The sequence below is a fragment of the Anomaloglossus baeobatrachus genome, chromosome 4 (assembly GCF_048569485.1).
Source record: "Anomaloglossus baeobatrachus isolate aAnoBae1 chromosome 4, aAnoBae1.hap1, whole genome shotgun sequence".
Taxonomy (NCBI): domain Eukaryota; kingdom Metazoa; phylum Chordata; class Amphibia; order Anura; family Aromobatidae; genus Anomaloglossus; species Anomaloglossus baeobatrachus.
In genome coordinates this window covers 426,298,549-426,323,520 of record NC_134356.1, presented here as the reverse complement: position 1 = coordinate 426,323,520, position 24,972 = coordinate 426,298,549, and the positions used below count along the sequence as shown (strand labels likewise).

General features: G+C 49.1%; 1 protein-coding gene across 1 annotated transcript in view; it reads right to left on the bottom strand.

Moving 5' to 3' along the window:
* Positions 1-13,969: 13,969 nt before the first annotated feature.
* GTF3C6 (general transcription factor IIIC subunit 6) overlaps positions 13,970-24,972 on the bottom strand; it is a 31,016-nt gene continuing 20,013 nt past the window's right edge. The window contains exons 6-7 of the mRNA XM_075345401.1: positions 20,936-21,043; positions 13,970-16,018 (exon numbers count right to left, since the gene is read on the bottom strand). Coding sequence (XP_075201516.1) covers positions 15,510-16,018; positions 20,936-21,043 — 617 coding nt within the window. The 3' untranslated portion in view covers positions 13,970-15,509. The remainder of the gene's footprint in view (positions 16,019-20,935; positions 21,044-24,972) is intronic.

Sequence of the window (24,972 nt, the reverse complement as noted above, 5' to 3'; positions counted from 1 at the left end):
ATTCCAAAAATGTGACCTCAAGGTTTGTTAACCACTTTTTTATGAGCGCGGTGATACCTCACATGTGGTCTGAAACCTTTGTTTGGACAAATGGGAGGGCTTGGAACGAAAGGAGCAATATTTGAATTTTGGAAAGGAAATTTGGCTGAAAAAGATTGCGGGCACCATGTCGCATTTGGAGGTCCCCTAAGGTACCTAAACAGCAGAAACCCCGCACAAGTGACCCCATTTTGGAAACTAGGCCCCTCAAGGAATTTATCTAGATGTTTGGTGAGTACCCTGAACCCCCAGGTGCTTCACAGAATTTTATAACGTTGAGCCATGAAAATAAAAAAAAAGAATTTTGTTACTTACCGTAAATTCTTTTTCTTATAGTTCCGTATTGGGAGACCCAGACAATGGGTGTTTAGCTTCTGCCTCCGGAGGACACACAAAGTACTACACTTAAAAGTGTAGCTCCTCCCTCTGAGCTTATACACCCCCTGGAGAACCAGATCTAGCCAGTTTAGTGCAAAAGCTGAAGGAGAATAGCCACCCACAAGTAAAACAGAGCAAGAAATGGGACAACCGGAGACTCTGTCCATGACAACAGCCGGTGATAACACGCGGAACAAGAAATTGCCAACAGGCAACAGGGAGGGAGCTGGGTCTCCCAATACGGAACTATAAGAAAAAGAATTTACGGTAAGTAACAAAATTCTCTTTTTCTTTATCGTTCCTATGGGAGACCCAGACAATGGGACATCTCAAAGCAGTCCATGGGTGGGAAGAAACAGAAAAACTAAGAAGTAGGCGGAGCCTAACTTCACAAATGGGCGACAGCCGCCTGAAGGATGCGTCTGCCCAAGCTCGCATCTGCCGAAGCATGAGCATGCACTTGGTAGTGCTTTGAAAAGGTATGCAGACTAGTCCAAGTGGTAGCCTGACAGACTTGTTGAGCCGTAGCCTGGTGCCTGAAAGCCCAAGAGGCACCAACAGCTCTGGTCGAGTGTGCCTTGATCCCCGGCGGGGGAGGCACCTGAGAACACTGGTAGGCATCCGAAATGGTCGACCTAATCCAACGGGCTAAGGTCGGCTTAGAAGCAGAGAGGCCCTTGCGCCGACCTGTGGTTAGCACAAAAAGAGAGGTGCACCGCCTAAGAGCAGCGGTGCGAGACACATAGATCCGGAGAGCACGCACCAGATCCAGAGTATGTAACGCTTTTTCAAAGCGATGAACAGGAGCCGGACAAAAGGAAGGTAGGGTAATGTCCTGGTTAAGGTGGAAAGGAGAGACCACCTTAAGAAGAAAGTCTGGAGTGCCCCATTTGCGGCAGATTGAAAAACTGCCGGGTGCAGGGACAACTCGCCGCTGTCCACGGTTTGACGGCTGAGATAATCTGCCTCCCAGTTTTCCACGCCTGGAATGTGGACTGCGGATATGGTGGACTTGGAGTCCTCCGCCCATTGAAGGATGCGTTGTACCTCCAACATTGCCAGGCGGCTGCGTGTCCCGCCTTAGTGATTGATGTAGGCAACCGCTGTCGCATTGTCTGACTGGACTCGGATGTGCTTGCCCGCCAACAGGTGGTGAAAAGCTAGGAGAGCCAGAAGCACGGCTCTGGTTTCCAGGACATTGATCGAAAGGGCTGACTCGGACGGAGTCCAAGTGCCCTGCGCTCGGTGGTGGAGACATACCGCTCCCCAGCCGGATAGACTGGCATCCATGGTGAGGATCACCCAGGACGGGGCCAGAAAAGGAGCGCCCCTGAGACAGAGAGAGGGGCCGAAGCCACCACTGAAGAGAGCTCCTGGTCTGTGGCGACAGAGCCACTAACCTGTGCAAGGAGGAAGGCCGCTTGTCCCAACAGCGGAGAATGTCCAGCTGCAGGGGACGCAGATGGAACTGGGCAAAGGGAACAGCCTCCATTGACGCCACCATCTGACCCAGCACCTGCATCAGGCACCTGAGGGAGTAACGGCGGGGCCGCAGCAGAGAGCGCACCGCCAGTTGGAGGGACTGCTGTTTGACTAAGGGCAACTTCACAAGTGCCGGCAGAGTCTCGAACTGCATCCCTAGGTACGTGAGACTCTGGGTCGGAGTCAGAGTGGATTTGGGAAGATTGACAAGCCACCCGAATTGGGCTAGAGTGGCGAGAGTGAGCGAGACACTCCGCTGACAGTCTGCGCTGGATGAAGCCTTGACTAGAAGGTCGTCCAGGTAAAGAATCACTGCCAACCCCTGGAGGTGCAGAACCGCAATCACTGCTGCCATGACCTTGGTGAATACCCGAGGGGCCGTGGCTAACCCGAAGGGGAGAGCCACGAATTGGAAATGTTCCTCTCCGATTGCAAAACGTAGCCAACGCTGGTGTGAAACTGCAATTGGCACATGCAGATAGGCATCTCTGATGTCGATGGATGCCAGGAAATCCCCTTGGGTCATTGAGGCAATGACTGATCGCAGAGACTCCATGCGAAAATGCCGCACCTGAACATGCTTGTTGAGAAGCTTGAGATCCAGGATGGGCCGGAAGGAACCGTCCTTTTTGGGGACTAGGAAGAGATTTGAGTAGAAACCTCTGAACCGTTCCCGGGCGGGAACCGGTACAATTACTCCGTTGGCCTGCAAGAATGCCACGGCCTGAGAGAAGGCGGCGGCCTTGGAGCAGGGGGGAGTTGACAGAAAAAATCTGCTTGGCGGGCTGGAAGAGAATTCTATCCTGTAGCCGTGGGAGATGATATCCCGCACCCACTGATCGGAGAGGTGTTGAAACCACACGTCGCCAAAGTGGGAGAGCCTGCCACCGACTAAGGATGTTGCTGGAGCGGGCAGATAGTCACGAGGACGCTGCCTTGGCGGCAGCACCACCTGCGGTCTTTTGGGCGCCAGTTGGATTTCTGGTCCTTGGCCGAGTTAGTGGACGAGGCCGAGGGCTTAGAGGACGACCAGTTGGAGGAACGAAAGGAACGAAACCTTGACTGATTCCTGCCCTGGACAGGTTTCCTGGTTTTGGTTTGTGGCATGGAAGTACTCTTTCCGCCAGTAGCTTCCTTAATAATTTCATCCAGCTGTTTACCGAACAGCCGGGACCCAGCAAAAGGGAGTCCAGCAAGGTACTTCTTTGAAGAAGCATCTACCTTCCACTCTCGAAGCCACAAGATCCTGCGGATAGCGAGGGAATTAGCCGAAGCCACCGCAGTGCGGTGATAAGCCTCCAGCATGGCAGACATGGCATAGGATGAAAAAGCTGAAGCTTGGGAAGTTAAGGTAACCATTTCGGGCATAGATTCCCTGGCGAGGGAATGCATCCCCTCTAGAGAAGCAGAGATAGCTTTGAGAGCCCACACTGCTGCAAACGTCGGGGAGAACGAGGCCCCTGCCGCTTCATATACAAATTTGGCCAGAAGGTCAATCTGGCGGTCAGTGGAATCCTTAAGAGAAGTGCCATCAGCCACCGATACAACGGTCCGGGCTGAGAGTCTAGACACCGGGGGGTCTACCTTTGGGGACTGAGCCCACTCCTTAACCGTTTTCCCTTTCCACCTGAGTTGGTCATCAGAACCATGCTTTGGGAAGCGTTTGTCAGGACAGGCCCTGGGCTTGGTCACAGCGGCCTGAAAACTGGAGTGGTTAAAGAACACACTCTTTGCCCTTTTAGGTGAGGTAAACTGGTGCTTTTCTGCCAGAGAGGGTTGTTCCTCTGATACTGGCGGATTGAGATCCAGTACAGAATTAATGGACGCAATCAAATCACTAACATCTGAGTCACTTTCGGACAGATCAATGGGGTACATGGAGTTAACCTCCGAGCCCCCCCGTAAAGGCATCCTCCTCGTCCTGCGAGTCAGCTCCTGAATCAGAGCCGTGGGACGAGGAAGGAGAGGGAACCCTGTGTCTCTTCTTAGAAGGACGGGGTCTGGGACCAGATGATGAATCCTCTGTGAGCTCCAGTCCTGAGAGACCCCTAGCAGCAGAGGCACCCTGTGAAGGGGGCTGATGCATATTCAGCAAAGTCCTGGACGAAGTCCCATGGAGTCGGCAAAAGACTGGGAGATAGACCTAGAAAAGGATTCAACCCAAGCCAGGGGTTCAGCCACAGGAGCAGGAGCAGCCTGAGAGACCACTGGGAGTGAGACTCCAGGCTGAGGCACCGTCAGGTTAGAGCAGGCATCACAATGTGGATAGGTGCTCGGTTCAGGCAGTAGGAGCTTACATGCAGGGCATACTGAATACAGCTTTGGAGCCTTGCTCCTCGTGTGAGACATGCTGCTGGAGTGGGGGCTCTGCCAGAGAATGACCCCCAGAGAGTATATACAGAGGTCCACAACCAGAGGTTGTGGCTTACCAGACCACTGGAGCGGTGTTGTGTGCCCTCCAGATCCCGAAGCCCGGACCCCAAAGCACAGCACCTCAGCAGGGATGCTGCAGACCAGCGCTGCAATGACTGATCGCAGGGGGAACGCTGAGAAAATGGCCGCCGGAGCGAAGAGAGGGGGCGGGACTTGCTTGGGAGCGGGATCTGGAGGGCCATAGAGACCTACAGGGGAGGGGACATACACTGCAGTGAGGAGTGTCCCTCCCCTGTGCAGAACGGCCGCCGGGTGGAGCCGAGCCTGTCCCTCTGCATGAGTGACATGCGAGGGCAGAGAAACCGAAACTAGGCCTCCGGCGAAGCCGGGGCCTAAATTTGAGCGGTGCGGCCGGCAAACAGGCACCATCGGCGCGGTTCTCAGGCGACAGCCAGAGAACCCGCCGGAAATGTCATAAAACACAATCAGCACACTCTCCCACAACAATAAAGTACAGGGACCCCCAATATATAAACGTCTCAGGTACTTAGCTTGCTGAGACGCAGGGTTCCAAGTCCCTGGGGATGAGTGCTCCGACCAGCAGGATCCTGAAGGGCTGCGGATGGAGACCGGTCTCCTGCCAAGCATGGAGAACCGTGCTGGCTCCCACTTCAAGCCAGAGCCCAGGAGGGATGGTGAAGGCGCGCGGCATATAAGGCTCCAGCCTTGGAATCAACCTTAACAACACCGCCGACACAGTGGGGTGAGAAGGGACATGCCGGGGGTCCAGACTTGGACACGCTTTTCTTCAAACTCTTTTCCAAAAATCAAAAATCAGATGAGAATGCATGTGTGGATGTATGCCTCCTGAACACAAAGCGATAAACTGGCTAGATCTGGTTCTCCAGGGGGTGTATAAGCTCAGAGGGAGGAGCTACACTTTTAAGTGTAGTACTTTGTGTGTCCTCCGGAGGCAGAAGCTAAACACCCATTGTCTGGGTCTCCCATAGGAACGATAAAGAAAAATTTTTTTACCACAAAATTGTTATTTCAACCAGGTAGCTTTTTTTTTCACAAGGGTAACAGGAAAAAAATCACCATGAAATTTATTGTACAATTTCTCCTGAGTTTGGCGATACCTTATATGTGGTGGAAATCAACTGTTTGGGAATATGACAGGGCTCGGAAGGGAAGGAGCGCCATTTGACTGCAAAATTGGCTGGAATCAATAGCGGACGCTATGTTGCATTAGGAGAGCCCCTGAGGTGTCTATACAGTGAAGCTCCCCAACATGTGGCCCCATTTTGGAAAATAGACCCCTGAAGGAATTTATCTAGATGTTTGGTGAGTACCCTGAACCCTCAGGTGCTTCACAAAAGTTTATAATGTTGAGCTGTGAAAATAAAAAAATACATTTTTACCACAAAATTGTTACTTCAACCAGGTAGCTTTTTTTTTACAAGTGTAAAAGGAAAAAGAAGGGAATTTTGTTTACTTACCGTAAATTCCTTTTCTTCTAGCTCCTATTGGGAGACCCAGACAATTGGGTGTATAGCTTCTGCCTCCGGAGGCCACACAAAGTATTACACTTTAAAAAGTGTAACCCCTCCCCTCTGCCTATACATCCTCCCGTGCATCACGGGCTCCTCAGTTTTGGTGCAAAAGCAGGAAGGAGGAAACTTATAAATTGGTCTAAGGTAAATTCAATCCGAAGGATGTTCGGAGAACTGAAAACCATGAACCAAAAGAACAATTCAACATGAACAACATGTGTACACAAAAGAACAAACAGCCCGAAGGGAACAGGGGCGGGTGCTGGGTCTCCCAATAGGAGCTAGAAGAAAAGGAATTTACGGTAAGTAAACAAAATTCCCTTCTTCTTTGTCGCTCCATTGGGAGACCCAGACAATTGGGACGTCCAAAAGCAGTGCCTGGGTGGGTAAAAGAATACCTCGACAAAAAAGAGCCGAAAACGACCCACTCTTACAGGTGGGCAACCGCCGCCTGAAGGACTCGCCTACCTAGACTGGCGTCTGCCGAAGCATAGGTATGCACCTGATAGTGTTTCGTGAAAGTGTGCAGACTAGACCAGGTAGCTGCCTGACACACCTGCTGAGCCGTAGCCCGGTGCCGCAATGTCCAGGACGCACCCACCTAGACCAGGTAGCTGCCTGACACACCTGCTGAGCCGTAGCCCGGTGCCGCAATGTCCAGGACGCACCCACGGCTCTGGTAGAATGGGCTTTCAGCCCCAAAGGAAGCGGAAGCCCAGAAGAACGGTAGGCTTCAAGAATCGGTTCCTTGATCCACCGAGCCAAGGTTGACTTGGAAGCCTGTGAACCCTTACGCTGGCCAGCAACAAGGACAAAGAGTGCATCTGAACGGCGCAGGGGCGCCGTGCGAGACACGTAGAGCCGGAGTGCTCTCACCAGATCTAACGAGTGCAAATCCTTTTCACATTGGTGAACTGGATGAGGGCAAAATGAAGGTAAGGAGATATCCTGATTGAGATGAAAAGGGGATACCACCTTAGGGAGAAATTCCGGGACCGGACGCAGAACCACCTTATCCTGGTGAAAAACCAGGAAGGGGGCTTTGCATGACAGCGCTGCCAGCTCCGACACTCTACGGAGCGATGTAACTGCCACTAGAAATGCCACCTTCTGCGAAAGACGTGATAAAGAGACATCCCGCAGCGGCTCGAAAGGTGGTTTCTGAAGAGCAGTTAGCACCCTGTTAAGATCCCAGGGTTCCAGCGGACGCTTGTAAGGTGGGACTATGTGGCAAACTCCTTGCAGGAATGTGCGGACCTGCGGAAGCCTGGCTAGACGCTTTTGAAAAAATACGGATAGCGCCGATACTTGTCCCTTGAGAGAGCCGAGAGACAAACCCTTGTCCATTCCGGATTGAAGGAATGAAAGAAAAGTGGGTAAGGCAAAGGGCCAGGAGGTAAAACCCTTATCAGAGCACCAGGCTAAGAAGATCCTCCAAGACCTGTGATAGATCTTGGCGGACGTTGGTTTCCTGGCCTGTCTCATAGTGGCAATGACATCTTGAGATAACCCTGAGGACGCTAGGAGCCAGGACTCAATAGCCACACAGTCAGGTTGAGGGCCGCAGAATTCAGATGGAAAAACGGCCCTTGAGACAGCAAGTCTGGGCGGTCTGGGAGCGCCCACGGTTGACCCATCGTGAGGTGCCACAGATCCGGGTACCACAACCGCCTCGGCCAATCTGGGGCGACTAGAATGGCGCGACGACAGTCGGACCTGATTTTGCGCAGCACTCTGGGCAGCATCGCCAGAGGAGGAAATACATAGGGCAGTCGAAACTGCGACCAATCCTGAACTAATGCGTCCGCCGCCAGAGCTCTGTGATCTTGAGACCGGGCCATGAATGCCGGGACCTTGTTGTTGTGCCGTGACGCCATGAGATCGACGTCCGGCGTTCCCCAGCGGCGACAGATCTCTCGAAACACGTCTGGGTGAAGAGACCATTCCCCCGCGTCCATGCCCTGTCGGCTGAGAAAATCTGCTTCCCAGTTTTCTACGCCCGGGATGTGAACTGCGGAGATGGTGGAAGCTGTGGCTTCCACCCACTGCAGAATTCATCGGACTTCCTGGAAGGCTTGACGACTGCGAGTGCCGCCCTGGTGGTTGATGTATGCGACGGCAGTGGCGTTGTCCGACTGGATCCGGATCTGCCTGCCCTCCAGCCACCGATGAAAGGCCAATAGGGCTAGATACACTGCCCTTATCTCCAGAATATTGATCTGAAGGGATGACTATCGGAGTCCAGGTTCCCTGAGCCCTGTGGTGGAGAAAAACCGCCCCCCACCCTGACAGGCTCGCGTCCGTCGTGACCACAGCCCAGGTGGGGGGTAGGAAGGATTTTCCCTGCGATAGAGAGTTGGGAAGGAGCCACCACTGAAGTGACGTCTTGGTTGCAAGGGAAAGAGAGACGTTCCTGTCGAGTGAAGTCGACCTCCTGTCCCATTTGCGGAGAATGTCCTACTGGAGCGGCCGCAGATGGAATTGCGCGAAGGGCACTGCCTCCATCGCTGCCACCATCTTCCCCAGGAAGTGCATGAGGCGCCTCAAGGGGTGTGACTGACCCCGAAGAAGAGATTGCACCCCTGCCTGCAGCGAAAGCTGTTTGTCCAGTGGTAGCATGACTACTGCTGACTGAGTATGAAACTCCATCCCAAGGTACGTCAGTGATTGGGTCGGTGTCAACTTGGATTTTGGGAAGTTGATGATCCACCCAAACTGCTGGAGAGTCGCCAGAGCGACAAAAAGGCTGTTTTGACACGCCATCTGAGAGGGTGCCCTGACCAGAAGATCGTCTAAGTAGGGAATCACCGAGTGGCCCTGAGAGTGTAGGACCGCCACAACAGATGCCATGACCTTGGTGAACACCCGTGGGGCTGTCGCCAGGCCGAAAGGCAATGCCACGAACTGAAGGTGTTCGTCCCCGATGGCGAAACGCAAAAAGCGTTGATGTTCGGGTGCGATCGGCACATGGAGATAAGCATCCTTGATGTCGATCGATGCTAGGAAGTCTCCTTGTGACATCGAAGCGATGACAGAGCGGAGAGATTCCATCCGAAACCGTCTGGTGCTCACATGTCTGTTGAGCAGTTTGAGGTCCAGGACGGGACGGAATGAACCGTCCTTCTTTGGCACCACGAACAAGTTGGAGTAAAAACCGCGACCATGTTCCTGGAGGGGAACCGGGATCACAACTCCTTCTGTCTTCAGAGCGTTCACCGCCTGAAAAAGTGCATCGGCTCGCTCGGGGGGCGGAGATGTTCTGAAGAAACGAGTCGGGGGACGAGAGCTGAACTCTATCCTGTAACCGTGAGACAGAATGTCTCTCACCCATCGGTCTTGAACATGTGGCCACCAGGCGTCGCAAAAGCGGGAGAGCCTGCCACCGACCGAGGATGCGGTTCGGGGATGCCGAGAGTCATGAGGAGGCCGCCTTGGAAGCAGTGCCTCCTGCGGCCTTTTGGGGGCGTGACTTGGACTGCCACGCATAGGAGTTCCTCTGGCCTTTCTCCGGCCTGCTGGACGAAAAGGATTGTGGCTTGGCGGAGGGACGAAAGGACCGAAACCTCGATTGTATTTTCCGTTGCTGAGGTCTCTTTGGTTTGGACTGCGGTAAGGAGGAGTCCTTTCCCTTGGATTCCTTAATAATCTCATCCAATCGTTCGCCAAACAGGCGGTCGCCAGCAAACGGCAAACCGGTTAAGAACCTCTTGGAAGCCGAGTCTGCCGTCCATTCGCGCAGCCACATGGCCCTGCGGACTGCCACAGAGTTAGCGGATGCCACCGCTGTACGGCTAGCAGAGTCTAAAACTGCGTTCATGGCGTAGGAAGAAAAGGCTGATGCCTGAGAAGTCAAAGACGCAACATTCGGAGCAGAATTACGTGTGACCGCATTAATCTCAGCCAGACAAGCTGAGATAGCTTGTAGTGCCCACACGGCTGCAAATGCCGGGGCAAAAGACGCGCCCGTGGCTTCATAGATGGATTTCACCAGGAGCTCTATCTTCCAACCGATATAACTAATCTGAGAATGCATGAGTGGATGTGTGCCTCCTTCCACACAAAGCATAAAACGGAGGAGCCCGTGATGCACGGGAGGGTGTATAGGCAGAGGGGAGGGGTTACACTTTTTAAAGTGTAATACTTTGTGTGGCCTCCGGAGGCAGAAGCTATACACCCAATTGTCTGGGTCTCCCAATGGAGCGACAAAGAAATTCAGCATAAAATTTATTGTGCAATTTCTCCTGAGTATGCTGATACCTTATGTGTGATGAAAATCAACTGTTTGGGTGCACAGCAGGGCTTGGAAGGGAAAGAGCGCCATTTGACTGCACAATTGGCTGGAATCATTAGCGGATGCTATGTTGCATTTGGAAAGCCCCTAAGGTGCCTAAACAGTGGAGGTTTCCCACAAGTGACCCCATTCTGGAAACAAGACACCTCAAGGCTTTTATCTAGGTGTATATTGAGCAGTTTGAATCCAAGAGTACTTCACAGAATTTGATAAGCTTAGGTTGTCATATTGAAAATTTTCATTTTTTTCACAAAAATGTTGCTTTAGCATCATATTTCTTACTTTTTCAAGAGGCAACAACAAACCTTTGTTATCCAATGTCTTATGAGCACAGGGATACCCCAAATGTGGCCAAAAACCTCTGTTTGGATAAATGGGAGGGCTTGGAATGGAAGGAGCACCATTTGAATTCTGGAAAAGTTGAAATAAATTGCGGGCACCATGTCACATTAGCAGGGCCCCTTGGGTACCTATACAGCAGAAACCCCCCACAAGTGACCCCATTTTGGAAACTGGATTTTATTCAGGAGTATAGTAAGCATTTTGAATCCACAGGTACTTCACAAAAATGTTGCTGTAGCAACAAATTTCTCACTTTTAGGCTATGTGGCCATGATCCAGCGACACGGCGTCTAGTACACAGTGTCAGCCTTCCTGCAGAGATGTGAGTGTTGTCCACGGGAGAACACAGCTGCCCATGCCCACGATTTGGGTTCAGGCTGCTGTGGAGCTCTATGCTACCTGCAGAGAACACTCTTGTCTCCGCAGCATAAATTGACATGCTGAGGCTCAGGAAGCTGCACCACAGGTCAGTTTATGCTGCGGAGAAAAGAAGCACATTGGGCATAGGATTTCTAAAAATCCTTCCACTGTGCTTCTACTGCACAATGCAGCGCTATGGATGCAGGGAAAACACTTTGCGCCCAAAACGCTGCAAACCCTGATTGTGGGCACACAGCCTAAAATGCTACAATGGATGAATGGATAGATGTCAAACATATATAATGTCCCACCCCCCTGCATATTCTAAGCTGGCGCCCTTTAGTGCCTTTCATGTGGCACTAAATGGTGCCTAGCCTTGTATTTAGCACCCCAAAAAATTAATAATTAAAATAAACGACGTGGGGTCCCCCCTATTTTTGATAGCCAGCTAGGGTAAAGCAGACAGCTGTAGCCTGCAAACCACAGCTGACAGCTTCACCTTGGCTGGTGATCAATTTGGAGGGCTCCCCAGGCGTTTTTTTAAAAAAAAAACAAAAACAAAAAAAAAAAAAAAAAAACAACAAACGTGGGGTCCCCCCCAAATTAGATCACCAGCCAAGGTGAAGCGGACAGTTGGGGTCTGGTATTCTCAGGGTGGGAAGAGCCATGGTTATTGGACTCTTCCCAGCCTAAAAATAGCAGGCCGCAGCCGCCCCAGAAGTGGCGCATCCATTAGATGCTCCAATCCTGGCGCTTCGCTCCAGCTCATCCCGCGTCCTGGTGCGGTGGCAAACGGGGTAATATATGGGGTTGATACCAGCTGTAATGTCACCTGGCATCAAACCCTGGGGTTAGTGATGTCACGGCATCTAAACAGATACCCGACATCACTAACCCAGTCAGTAATAGAAAAAAATAAAAACACAAAAAAAACAATTTGGAAAAAAACCTCCCCGAAACATTCCTTTTTCACCAATTTATTGAAAATAAATACATTTCTGTCACTGTAATCCATTTTGGAGGTCCCTCGGCGACTCTGGACCTTCTAGAATATGGGGGCACGTTCAAGGAACGTATCCCCCATTTTCTGGAAGAGCAAGCTCTCCATGAGCAGTGTGGGTGCAGTAATCTGAGAATACTGCACTCACACTGCCCCGGTCCAACCTAGGGCAGAGTGACCTGCAGTAACCTCATTCCAGAATATGAGGGGCACGCTCACAGAACGTACCCCCCATTTTCTAGAACAGCAGGCTCTCCATGTGAGGAGTGTGGCTGCAGATTACTGCACTCACCCTCCCCCGGTCCACAGTGCAGCAACGAGGTCAGCGTCCCTGCTTGCAAGGATCCAGCTGACCGAAAGCTGCTTTCTAGGAGGCGGAGTGATCGCGGGGACGGAGCAGCAGCCAGGTAACGGGGCTGACCGGGGGCTGACCGGGGGACGACTTTTCTGCCGCATGTGACATGTCACATGCGGCAGAAAGAGCAGGATGAATGCGGCCGCGCGCTGTAATCTTGCATGCTCCGGAGGGGGGGAAGGGGGAGCGCTCTAGAGAACCGGAGGGGCTCCGGTGGACCAGAGGGCTCCGGTGGACCGGTGGAGGGGTCAGGGGGAGGACATTTCCCTCCGATCTGAAATGTTTGATCATTTCAGATCGGAGGGAAATGAATGCAGAGCCGGCGGCGGCGGCAGTTTTCTGTGTGCTTCGGCGCCATTTTGACTGCTCCGGAGTGGGGGGTAAGGGTGGTCGGGGGACTCTCCGGTACCGGGGGCTTTGGGGCACTAGGGGTTTATATTTCTCTCTCATCTGACATGTTTGATCATGTCAGATGAAAAAGAAATCATTTTTACCGGCCATTTATTTTTTTTCATGTGTTCGTCAGTATACGGTGTATACCGCCGATCACATTATCGGGGTCCAAAAAAAACCACCCCGATTCATAATCTGGGGGGTCTCAGCTACCCCCGGTAGCTGAAACCCCCGAGATTTTCGGTCGCTGGGGGGCGCTACAGGGTTTTTTTGGGCCGCCGCTTTAAAGCGGCGGAACAGAATAAGTACCGTTTTGCCGCCGCTTTAAGTCGTACGGCCGTCGTTATGAGGTTAATACCTCTGTTGGCAGATGAGCAGCCTCTCCACACTAGCTACTTCTGACAAACACACTCTCTGCCATGTGCCAAACATTAGACTCCATTTTAGAAGTCAGCAGTGACACCTCCAACACACCCAACGGCAGTTATGTGGATGGCCAGACCCACCCATCTCTCCGGCCATACATGATATTGGGCCGTATGAACAACATACTAAGAACCTGTGGCACTACAGGTACCAGCATGAAGTTCCAGAATCACACCACGTCCGTGTTACATACCGACCATTCACAATCAGGCCGGTCGCCTTGTCACATACCCTAGTGTTGCAGTATATAGTATAATTGACAGTCTCCTATCTGGGCTTCATAGATAGACCAAGATGGCAGCAGTGGCGTCAATCAGTAGGTCTCGGCTGCCATGTTACCCATCAGCTCCCCGTGATTGTGTCGCTGGAGGGCATTGGGAACTGGTGTATGAATGCACTGGCAACCAGTTCATTTAAATGCTGCGGTCAGTGATTGACAGTGGCATTTAAATGGTTAAACAGCAGCGATCAGGGCTCTCTCCACTCTCTGCTGTTACAGGCAGATGCTAGCTGTACAAGAAATCTCGCATTTGTCCGGCTCAGCTCCAGAGCCTGCTCCATACACCCCTGGCGACAATATAAGTGACAGGCCATTACAAGGTTGTCCTCCCATTAACAAAAGCGCTGTTTAATTGATAGGAAATGGAAAAAATAAGTAGTTGCACAATTAGATGTGGGTTTAAAATCTGTTACTTTGCAGAGATAAACTAATAATGGTGCCCCTGCTGTATCGTGCGAAACCCACCTGGTCAACATGTGCTGTTTGTATTCATTTTCCACTATATACTCATTAAACAGCACTTTTTTAATTGGATAAAATAACAGATAAAATGTTAAATATAAGAAATTAAAATTTCTGAACTATGGTTTTATTGCCAAAAAGGTCTATAATGTATAAAGATAAATCACTGTCTACAAAAGCAATGCCAAGCCTGGAGGTCTTTATTCTAATCGTGACACCACACTTTGAGAATGGTCTTATCTCTTCCCGAGAGCCACACAAATGCAAGTAACACACAAGTGTTATATAGTGGTGACCTGGGGTCAAAGACACAACAGTACTATTAAATGTTCCATATAAAGAAATGGTTTATTAGCATTGTGTACAAAATTATTTGTTCTACAAAATATCAGAATCTCACCCTCACCGGGCACTTCAATGTGAACAACACGTGCATTTATGGAAATAAACAGGACAAGGTTTTCACCTCATTTTCCACAAAGTGAAGAAGTAATAGATTGGAAGAAAGCTTCACAGTGCACATTCCTGTCTGAACTCAATGATGGAATATAATGGACAAAAGTATCACATCATGAGGATTAGAATCCCAATTTTAGCATTACTGTGCAATTCACAAGTACAGAAGCGCCACCTAGAGGAGAGTTTGGGCTATTACATGTCTACACAGCCATACTGGAAAACTATGCACCCTACTGTACTGTATGTGTCTGTCTCAACCAAAAACTAACACAAAAATGTTCTACATCTTCTGCAGGAATGTGCTCGAGTGTCAATAAAAATTACAGAAAAAAATAGAAAGAATTCTACAGCACTGTTCCCAACTCCAGGCCTCAGGAGACACCAGCAGATCACGTTTCCAGGATTTCCTTAGTATTGCACAGGTGATAATTTATTACCTGCATATATAATGACTCCAATATCAGTGCAATGCTAAGGAAATCCTGAAAATATGCCCTGATGGTGTCTCCTGATGCCTGGAGTTGGGGGACACTGTTCTAGAAGACCACCTGGGTCAGCCATGTATTAATACATACTGTAAGTAAAGAAATATGAGATGTCCAATGTAAAATATGGGATAAGCCCCCCAACCCATAGCTGATAATGTTAATTGTGGGAATGTGATAATATTTTTTTCCAGTCTGGATATTGCATCGTGTTTTGTGTTATATGTATTATCCAAAACTTACAATAAAGAACATATAGAAAAAAAAAAATAGAAAAGTACCTGGGACCACAGAAAAATGTTACTATAGCCATTAAAATCACAACTTTGGAAATCTTTAGGATCTGACTTTTCCTCCACCTGTGTTGGTTGCTGCATTAGAACTAGGGAGGTGAACAAGTCAGGTCTGCTCATACCCAACAAGGGCACGATTCCTGCGAATCGGTGGAGGTCCGAACACTGGGACTGACAGGCAGAATGGTGCACTTTTATCCCTGATAGAGTGGAGGAGCACTGCATGTGTCCGTCCTGCACTCCATTAATTATCTATGGGGCTGCTGAGTGCTGCATTGAACTTTTTCCAGCAGCCCATAGAGAATGAATAGCGGAGTAATCAGGCGCCAACCTACTGCGTCATTTTTTTAACAGTGATAACACGGCCCCATTGGGAATAAAAATGTCTAGATTCTCTGATCAATGCGGGTCCCACTGACCAGCAAGTTATCGCCTATCCACTGGATAAGTGCCAATGCCTTCACTGAACAACCCTTATAATCATAAACTATTTGGTGAAGTGAATTAGAAAGTCTTTATTCTTCATCATCTGTTCATTTTAAGATGTCTGATCCTCTTGCTGTGTAGAGGCAGCCTCCTCCGGTAAATGACTTTCTTGCTCTGCTGTGAATATGTCACTGTCGACTTTCTCAGAGTCCAGGTTCTCAGATTCGGAAGATCCTACCTTCAGATCAGAAGGATTCTGCTTCCTCTCTGAATAATACGTGTGAGGTTTCTCAGAGTCCAGGTTCTCAGATTCGGAAGATCCTACCTTTAGATCAGAAGGATTCTGCTTCCCCTCTGAATAATAGCTGTGAGGTTTCTCAGAGTCCAGGTGCTCAGATTCGGAAGATCCTACCTTAGGATCAGAAGTATTTTGCTTCTCTTCTGAATAATAGCTGTGCTCTAACTGTCCGGCCTCCTCATTAGATACCTCCAATTGTCCATGGTCATCTTCTTCACTTTGAGACTCGCCCGCATCCTCGTTTTCCTGGGCAAAGCTGCATATCATCTGTGGCCAGCTAGACGAGCTTTCATCTTTAATCTGGAACCATTCAACCTTACCCCCTGGAAATAAATTGTGCAGTGTTACAGCCATATACAGAAACTAGGTAAAACACTGAAATATGCCGAACTATAAGCTTACCCTTCACAGGGAGCAATGAAAAAGACAAACTTTTATTTTTCCGTGAGCTAGTTAGTGTGAAGGACACCAAATCACAGCAAGACGAACGTGATGGCAAATTATTATTTTAATCTGGCATTAAATGATCAGACTCTTATTCTGAGAATTGAACTATATTAGAGACTAGCTGTAGTACCCGGGCGTTGCCGGGATAGTAACTGTCTCTCTTTGAGTTTCTGTTTGCCTCTGTATCAGTCTCTCTGTCTCGTTCCCCGTCTGTCCCGTTCCCCATCCCCCGGTCTTTTTACTTGTCTCTGTCTCTTTCCCTGCCTTTTTATTTGTCTGTGTCTTTCCCTGTCTGCCTGTGTCTTTCCCTGTCTGCCTGTGTCTTTCCCTGTCTGCCTGTGTCTTTCCCTGTCTGCCTGTCTGTCTGTCTCTCTCTTTCTATCTCCCTACAGACATCTTATTACCTCACACATAAGCTTCTTATACTAACAATTTATTTTGTTCCTATAGCAACCAATCACAGCTCCTATTAATAACGTTTAAGAGGGAAGGGCACCACCTTATGGGACCCTCCAGGTATACAGTAGCATAAACCATAAGAAAAGAAGAAAAAAAGTATACCTATAAAGGGATCACCAAAAGATTATGTTATGTAAAGGTGAAATCTTTATTACAAAAGGACAAATACACGGATCTCCACACTGGGAGTGAAGGCACACAAAGTGACAATTAAAAACACTAAAAACAGACATGCATCCCCAAGCCAAAAAACATTGATAGTAGATACACAAATAGATCAATATTATTCAACACCCCTCTTATAGGTACCAAATAAAGAGATAATGCGGCCTGCTATGCAACATGCACAGTAATATCAAAATGCGGTTAAGGTACCGTAAAACCTGCACATTTAATCAACATCCGATGGTAAATAGGACAAGAGAGAAGGCTGTAAGGCCCCTTAGGTCACAAGATTAAAGTCACAGGTATATAGGGCACTTTAAGGCTATGTGCGCACTAGAAATGTGAAGTTTCTCAAGAAAATTTCTTGAGAAACTTCTGCCAGTGAAAGATTTCCGGACCTGCGGAAAAAATCCGCACCAAATCCGCATGCGGTTTTGCCGCGGATTTGCCGCGGATTTACCGCAGGTTTGTCCCTGCAATAAATAATAAAGATAATCGATAGACAGATAATGGATAGAGGGAAAGATGGATAGATGAATAGATGAATAGATAGATAGATAGATAGAGGGATAGATAGATAGATAGAGGGATAGATAGATAGAGGGATAGATAGATGAATAGATAGATAGAGGGATAGATGGATAGATAGAGGGATAGATGGATAGATAGATAGATAGATAGATAGATGAGTAAAACCTATATAATGTTCCACCTCCCTGCATTTTCTAAGCTGGCACCTTTTAGTGACTTTCATGTGGCACTAAAGGGTGCTTAGCCTTGTATTTAGCCATAAAATAAATAAATAATTAAAAAAAAACGACGTGAGGTCCCCCCATTTTTTGTAGCCAGCTAGGGTAAAGCAGACGGCTGCAGCCTGCAGACCACCGCTGGCAGCTTCACCTTGGCTGATAATCCAAAACAGTGGGCACCCCACGCTGTTATTTTAAATTATATAAATAATTTAAAACAAAAAACGTGCGGTCCCCCCCATATTGGATCACCAGCCAAGGTAAAGCGGACAGCTGGGGTCTGATATTCTCAGACTAGGGAGGTCCACTGTTATTGGACACTCCCCAGCCTAAAAATAGCAGGCCGCAGCCGCCCCAGAAGTGGCGCATCCATTAGATGCGCCAATCCTGGCGCTTTGCCCCAGCTCATCCCGCGCCCTGGTGCGTTGGCAAACGGGGTAATATATGGGGTTGATGCCAGATGTGTAATGTCACCTGGCATCAAGCCCTGGGGTTGGTGAGGTCAGGCGTCTATCAGATACCCGACATCACCAACCCAGTCAGTAATAATTAAAAAATAGACAACAAAAAAAGTTTTATTTGAAAAAACACTCCCCAAAACATTCCCTCTTTAACCAATTTATTGAAAAGAGCACAATCAATTCCACGTCCGGCGTAATCCAATAAGGGGGAGGGGGGCACGGCGATCCATACCATAGTCGCTGTCCCAGTCAATGAAGAACAGAATGTTCCCCATTGGCTGGGAGAGCAATGCAGTGACCTGAGCTAACATCAATACGTCAGCTCAGGTCACTGCAGGGGATGACGAGCGCTGCCATCAGGAGCATAGATGAGATCATTACCTTCTGTGATCATCTCCTGTACTGCTGACGTCAGCGCTGTCACTGACTTCTATGCCCGCCGCGTTGTCAGACGTATCGCGAGAGCCCGTGACGTCACCGCTAGTGACAGTCTCGGGCCGCTCGCGAGACGGGCATAGACAGCAGTGACAGCGCTGACGTCAGGAGGCAGGAGATCGTCACAGCAGGTAATGATCTCACCTCCTGACAGCAGCGATCGTCATCCCCGCGGCTCCCAGCACTGCAGGAGGTCAGTGTCTGCCTCCGCTGCAGCGTGACAAGCTGCTGACACTGCGGGCAGACACTGACACTGCAGTGCAGGCAGCCGCGAGGCCGGAGCAGGACACAGACTGCACGGGCACCTGGAGGTCGCACGGAAGTGCTTCTGTGCGGCGTCCAGGGAGTGCGACGTCTGTGTTTACTCTGCTCCGCTTCCTCTTCCTGGCATAATGACATCGCTTCCTGCAAAACCGCAGGCAGCGATGAGCATTACCGCAGGTAATTCGCGGCTATTCCGGTGGTATACCGCACATCATTGCTACCTGCGGAATACCCCCGGAATACCGCAGGTACCTGCGGAAATTAATGGACATGCACATTTTTCTCAAGAAAGTTTCTCGAGAAAATTTTCTCAAGAAATTTTCTTGAGAAAAATCCGCACAGTGCGCACAACTATTTTTTTTTCTCATTGAATTTCATGGGAAATGTCTGCACAAAGATTGCAGACATTTCTCAAGAAATTTCCGGGGCAAATCCGCGGGAAAAACGCACTAGTGCGCACATAGCCTTAAAGCGTCAGTAAATTAGACAAGGCCAGGGAGTATAAACCTTACTCAGGGCTAGCATGTTGTAGTATACACACAAAGTGCGACAATGGATAGCAAATATAGACCCCTTGAACAGAGCTTATCTATATTTAATATATAGGCAGGGTACAGAGGTAGGCACAACCTAAATTCAACAATTATATATGCAGGATGGTAGCTAATACCTGTATTTGGCCAGTGCAAGTAGTATGTACAAGTCAGCCCCTGTATACACAAAGTGACACTATCAGGGATCAAGGTCAGTTGTCCTGGTCAAGGCACACGGAGTACGGACCAAGCGTAGGGTAAAGCATACATATAAAATAATAGCACAGGCACAAAGTGCTGTAATTGTGCATGCTAACCAAACAGTGGTGAATTTACCCTATTCAGTCGTTTAGGGTGATGTAAACAAGCCCATACTCACTATCCTAGAAAACAGAAGCACAAGCATAGCAGGGTACCAGAGTATCAGGAGGGGTGGGTTACTTTGGCAGAGTTACCCCACGCGTATCGCCTCCATACGGGAGGCTTCCTCAGGGGAAGAAAAAGGCAGACCAGTTTTTTAACTGCATGAGAGGACACACATTAGCTAGGGACCCCAACGTAGAGAAATACTTTGGCGTAGTGTTGGGGCTCTATTGCATTGATCAATTCAGTAGCTAAATTTCTCTTGATTCATATGTTCATGGCAGTAATGCAGGTTCCATTTTTCACTCTTACATATGGCTATTGGATTTTTCAAGTCAGTATTCACACAGCAGTTTCTGCTATTTCATGTATTCCCCTTACATAGTCACTGGTGTGCATACCTTATCTCCCCATATATATTAAATATAAACCCCTTGAACAGAGCTTATCTATATTTGCTATCCATTGTCGCACTTTGTGTGTATACTACAACACGCTAGCCCTGAGTAAGGTTTATACTCCCTGGCCTTGTCTAATTTACTGACGCTTTAAGAGTGCCCTATATACCTGTGACTTTAATCTTGTGACCTAAAGGGCCTTACAGACTTCTCTCTTGTCCTATTTACCATCGGATGTTGATTAAATGTGCACATTTTACGGTACCTTAACCGCATGTTGATAATATTACTGTGCATGTTGCATAGCAGGCCGCATTATCTCTTTATTTGGTACCTATAAGAGGGGTGTTGAATAATATTGATCTATTTGTGTATCTACTATCAGTGTTTTTTGGCTTGGGGATGCATGTCTGTTTTTAGTGTTTTTAATTGTCACTTTGTGTGCCTTCACTCCCAGTGTGGAGATCCGTGTATTGTCCTTTTGTAATAAAGATTTCACCTTTACATAACAATCTTTTGGTGATCCCTTTATAGGTATACTTTTTCTTCTTTTCTTATAGCTCCTATTAATAACCTAATAGCTTGCAGCTCCATTGACTTTAGTGGAGGCAGGTTTTTTGGAGAGTAACTGTAAAGCGCGGGGTTAAATTTTCCCATCTCAACATAGTCTATGACATTCCCTGAGTCACATGGAGTGTCTGTGCAAAATTTTGTGATTGTAAATGCGACGGTGCGGATTCTTTTAGTGGACTTACATACACACATACATACACTCAGCTTTATATATTAGATTGAGCAACAAGAACAAAGGAACAGACTAAAGTGATTATCTCAGAGCGGTCATCACAAGTCTATATTTTATTTTATGAAGGTCCAATAATCTAAACTATCTGGCACCCGATGTTTCCCATATTACTGGAGTATTATATATCTGTCACATATTACTCAGCAGAACCAAATTCTCACCTCCATCATCTCCTTCTTTCTTTTCAGTCAGGAAGGTTCTGGTCATATTCAGTTTCTTCACTGTATGGCACTTGTAGTTCAGTTTGGGTTTTGTACTTTCTCCATCTCCTGAGTATGACATATCAAAGACAAGAGTTGTAGTCCCCAATAAATATTAGTCTCATTCCCATTCAGAGGTGGCAACGCACAAATTTCCTTAGTGAGAAGCCAATTTCAACAAACAGGGCTGCAGTGTAAAGCATAGTGGACTGGGCTGTTTGAGACAGTATGGAGTGTCTTGATAAAAAGAGTCATACCCCATGAAAGTTTCCACAAACAAATGCATTTTATTGGAATTTTATGTGATGTACTAACACTGAGTAGCAAGTATTTGTAAAGTGTAAAGGAAATGCTACATGGTTTTCGAAATATAAATCTAAAAATCATTATGTGCAATTGTATTCAGCCCCCTGTAGTCTGACACCCCTAAATTAAATCCTGAGTGATCACTTGCCTCCAGAAGTCACCTAATGAGTAAATTGAGTCCACCTATGTGTAATTTATTCCCAGTATAAGGCCTACTTCACATGTCCGCATTTCCAGTACGTGTCATCTGGTTTTTTCACGGATCCCACACGTACCCATTTTAATATATGGGGCTGCTCACATGTCTGTTTCAACACGGACCGTGTGTTCATGCAATCCACACGGAGACAAGAAGGGAATTTTGTTACTTACCGTAAATTCCTTTTCTTCTAGCTCTTATTGGGAGACCCAGACGATTGGGGTATAGCTACTGCCCTCTGGAGGCCACACAAAGCACTACATCAAAAGTGCAAGGCCCCTCCCCCTCTGGCTATACCCCCCCGTGGTATCACGGGTTCTCCAGTTTTAGTGCCAAAGCAAGAAGGAGGAAGCCAATAACTGGTTTAAACAAATTAACTCCGAATAACATCGGAGAACTGAAAAAACCGTTCAACATGAACAACATGTGTACCCGCAAACAACAAAAAAACATCCCGAAGGACAACAGGGCGGGTGCTGGGTCTCCCAATAAGAGCTAGAAGAAAAGGAATTTACGGTAAGTAACAAAATTCCCTTCTTCTTCAGCGCTCTATTGGGAGACCCAGACGATTGGGACGTCCAAAAGCTGTCCCTGGGTGGGTAAAGAAATACCTCATGTTAGAGCTGCAAAACAGCCCTCCCCTACAGGGGTGTCACTGCCGCCTGCAGGACTCTTCTACCTAAGCTGGCATCCGCCGAAGCATAGGTATGCACCTGATAATGCTTGGTGAAAGTGTGCAGACTGGACCAGGTAGCTGCCTGGCACACCTGTTGAGCCGAAGCCTGGTGACGAAATGCCCAGGACGCACCCACGGCTCTGGTTGAGTGGGCTTTTAGCCCTGAAGGAACCGGAAGCCCCGCAGAACGGTAGGCCTCTAGAATTGGTTCTTTGATCCATCGAGCCAGGGTGGCTTTAGAAGCCTGCAACCCCTTGCGCGGACCAGCGACAAGGACAAAAAGTGCATCGGCACGGCGCATGGGCGCCGTTCGGGAAATGTAGATTCTGAGTGCTCTCACCAGATCTAGCAAACGTAAGTCCTTTTCATACCGGTGAACCGGATGAGGACAAAAAGAAGGCAAGGATATATCCTGATTAAGATGAAAAGAGGATACGACCTTAGGGAGAAACTCCGGAATAGGGCGCAGCACTACCTTGTCCTGGTGGAACACCAGGAAGGGAGCCTTGGATGACAGAGCTGCCAGCTCAGACACTCGCCGAAGCGATGTGATCGCAACAAGAAACGCCACTTTCTGTGACAGCCGAGAAAAGGAAACTTCCTTCAGAGGCTCGAAGGGCGGCTTCTGGAGAGCAACTAGTACCCTGTTCAGATCCCATGGATCTAACGGCCGCTTGTACGGGGGCACAATATGACAGACCCCCTGCAGGAACGTGCGCACCTTAGGAAGACGTGCTAGACGCTTCTGAAAAAACACGGATAGTGCCGAAACTTGCCCTTTAAGGGAGCTGAGCGACAAGCCCTTTTCTAACCCCGATTGCAGGAAGGAAAGAAACTTGGGCAATGCAAATGGCCAGGGAGACACTCCCTGAGCAGAGCACCAGGACAAGAAAATCTTCCACGTTCTGTGGTAGATCTTAGCCGAATTCGACTTTCTAGCTTGTCTCATTGTGGCAACGACTCCCTGAGATAATCCAGCAGACGCTAGGATCCAGGACTCAATGGCCACACAGTCAGGTTCAGGGCCGCAGAATTCTGATGGAAAAACGGCCCTTGGGACAGTAAGTCTGGTCGGTCTGGCAGTGACCACGGTCGACCGATCGTGAGATGCCACAGATCCGGATACCACGACCTCCTCGGCCAGTCTGGAGCGACGAGTATGACGCGGCTGCACTCGGATCTGATCTTGCGTAGCACTCTGGGCAAGAGCGCCAGAGGCGGAAACACGTATGGGAGCTGAAACTGCGACCAATCTTGAACCAAGGCGTCTGCCGCCAGAGCTCTTTGATCGCGCGACCTCGCCATGAATGCCGGGACCTTGTTGTTGTGCCGGGATGCCATTAGGTCGACGTCCGGCACTCCCCAGCGGCGACAGATTTCCTGAAACACGTCCGGGTGAAGGGACCATTCCCCTGCGTCCATGCCCTGGCGACTGAGGAAGTCTGCTTCCCAGTTTTCTACGCCTGGGATGTGAACCGCGGATATGGTGGATGCTCTGTCCTCCACCCACATTAGAATGCGCCGGACTTCTTGGAAGGCTTGCCGACTGCGCGTCCCTCCTTGGTGGTTGATGTATGCCACCGCTGTGGAGTTGTCCGATTGGATTCGGATCTGCTTTCCTTCCAGCCACTGTTGGAAGGCCAGTAGAGCAAGATACACTGCTCTGATCTCCAGAACATTGATCTGAAGGGTGGACTCCTGCGGAGTCCACGTCCCCTGAGCCCTGTGGTGGAGAAATACTGCTCCCCACCCTGACAGACTCGCATCTGTCGTGACTACTGCCCAGGATGGGGGCAGGAAGGATCTTCCCTGAGACAATGAGGTGGGAAGGAGCCACCATTGTAGGGAGTCCTTGGCCGTCTGGGAAAGCGAGACTTTCCTGTCCAGGGACGTTGACTTCCCGTCCCATTGGCGGAGAATGTCCCATTGAAGTGGGCGCAGATGAAACTGCGCAAAGGGAACTGCTTCCATGGCTGCCACCATCTTCCCTAGGAAATGCATGAGGCGCCGCAAGGGATGCAACTGGCCCTGCAGAAGAGATTGCACCCCTGTCTGTAGTGACCGCTGCTTGTCCAGCGGAAGCTTCACTATCGCTGCTAGAGTATGAAACTCCATGCCAAGATACGTTAGTGATTGAGTCGGTGATAGGATCGACTTTGGAAAGTTGATGATCCATCCGAAAGACTGTAGGGTCTCCAGCGTAGCATTCAGGCTGTGCTGACATGCCTCTTGAGAGGGAGCTTTGACCAGTAAATCGTCTAGGTAAGGGATCACCGAGTGTCCCTGAGAGTGCAAGACTGCTACCACCGCCGCCATGACCTTGGTGAAGACCCGTGGGGCTGTCGCCAGACCAAATGGCAGAGCTACGAACTGAAAATGGTCGTCTCCTATCACAAAACGTAGAAAACGTTGATGTTCTGTAGCAATTGGCACGTGGAGATAAGCATCTTTGATGTCTATTGAGGCAAGGAAGTCTCCTCTGGACATTGAGGCAATGACAGAATGCAGGGTTTCCATCCGGAACTTCCTGGCGTGCACATGTTTGTTGAGCCGTTTTAGGTCCAGAACAGGACGGAACGAGCTGTCCTTTTTTGGAACCACAAAGAGATTGGAGTAAAACCCTTGCCCTTGTTCCTGAGGAGGGACTGGGATCACCACTCCTTCCGCTCTTAGGGAGTCCACCGCCTGCAGCAGAGCATCTGCTCGGTCTGGATGTGGGGAGGTTCTGAAGAACCGAGCTGGAGGACGAGAATTGAACTCGATTCTGTACCCGCGAGACAAAATGTCCGTCACCCACCGGTCTTTGACCTGTGACAT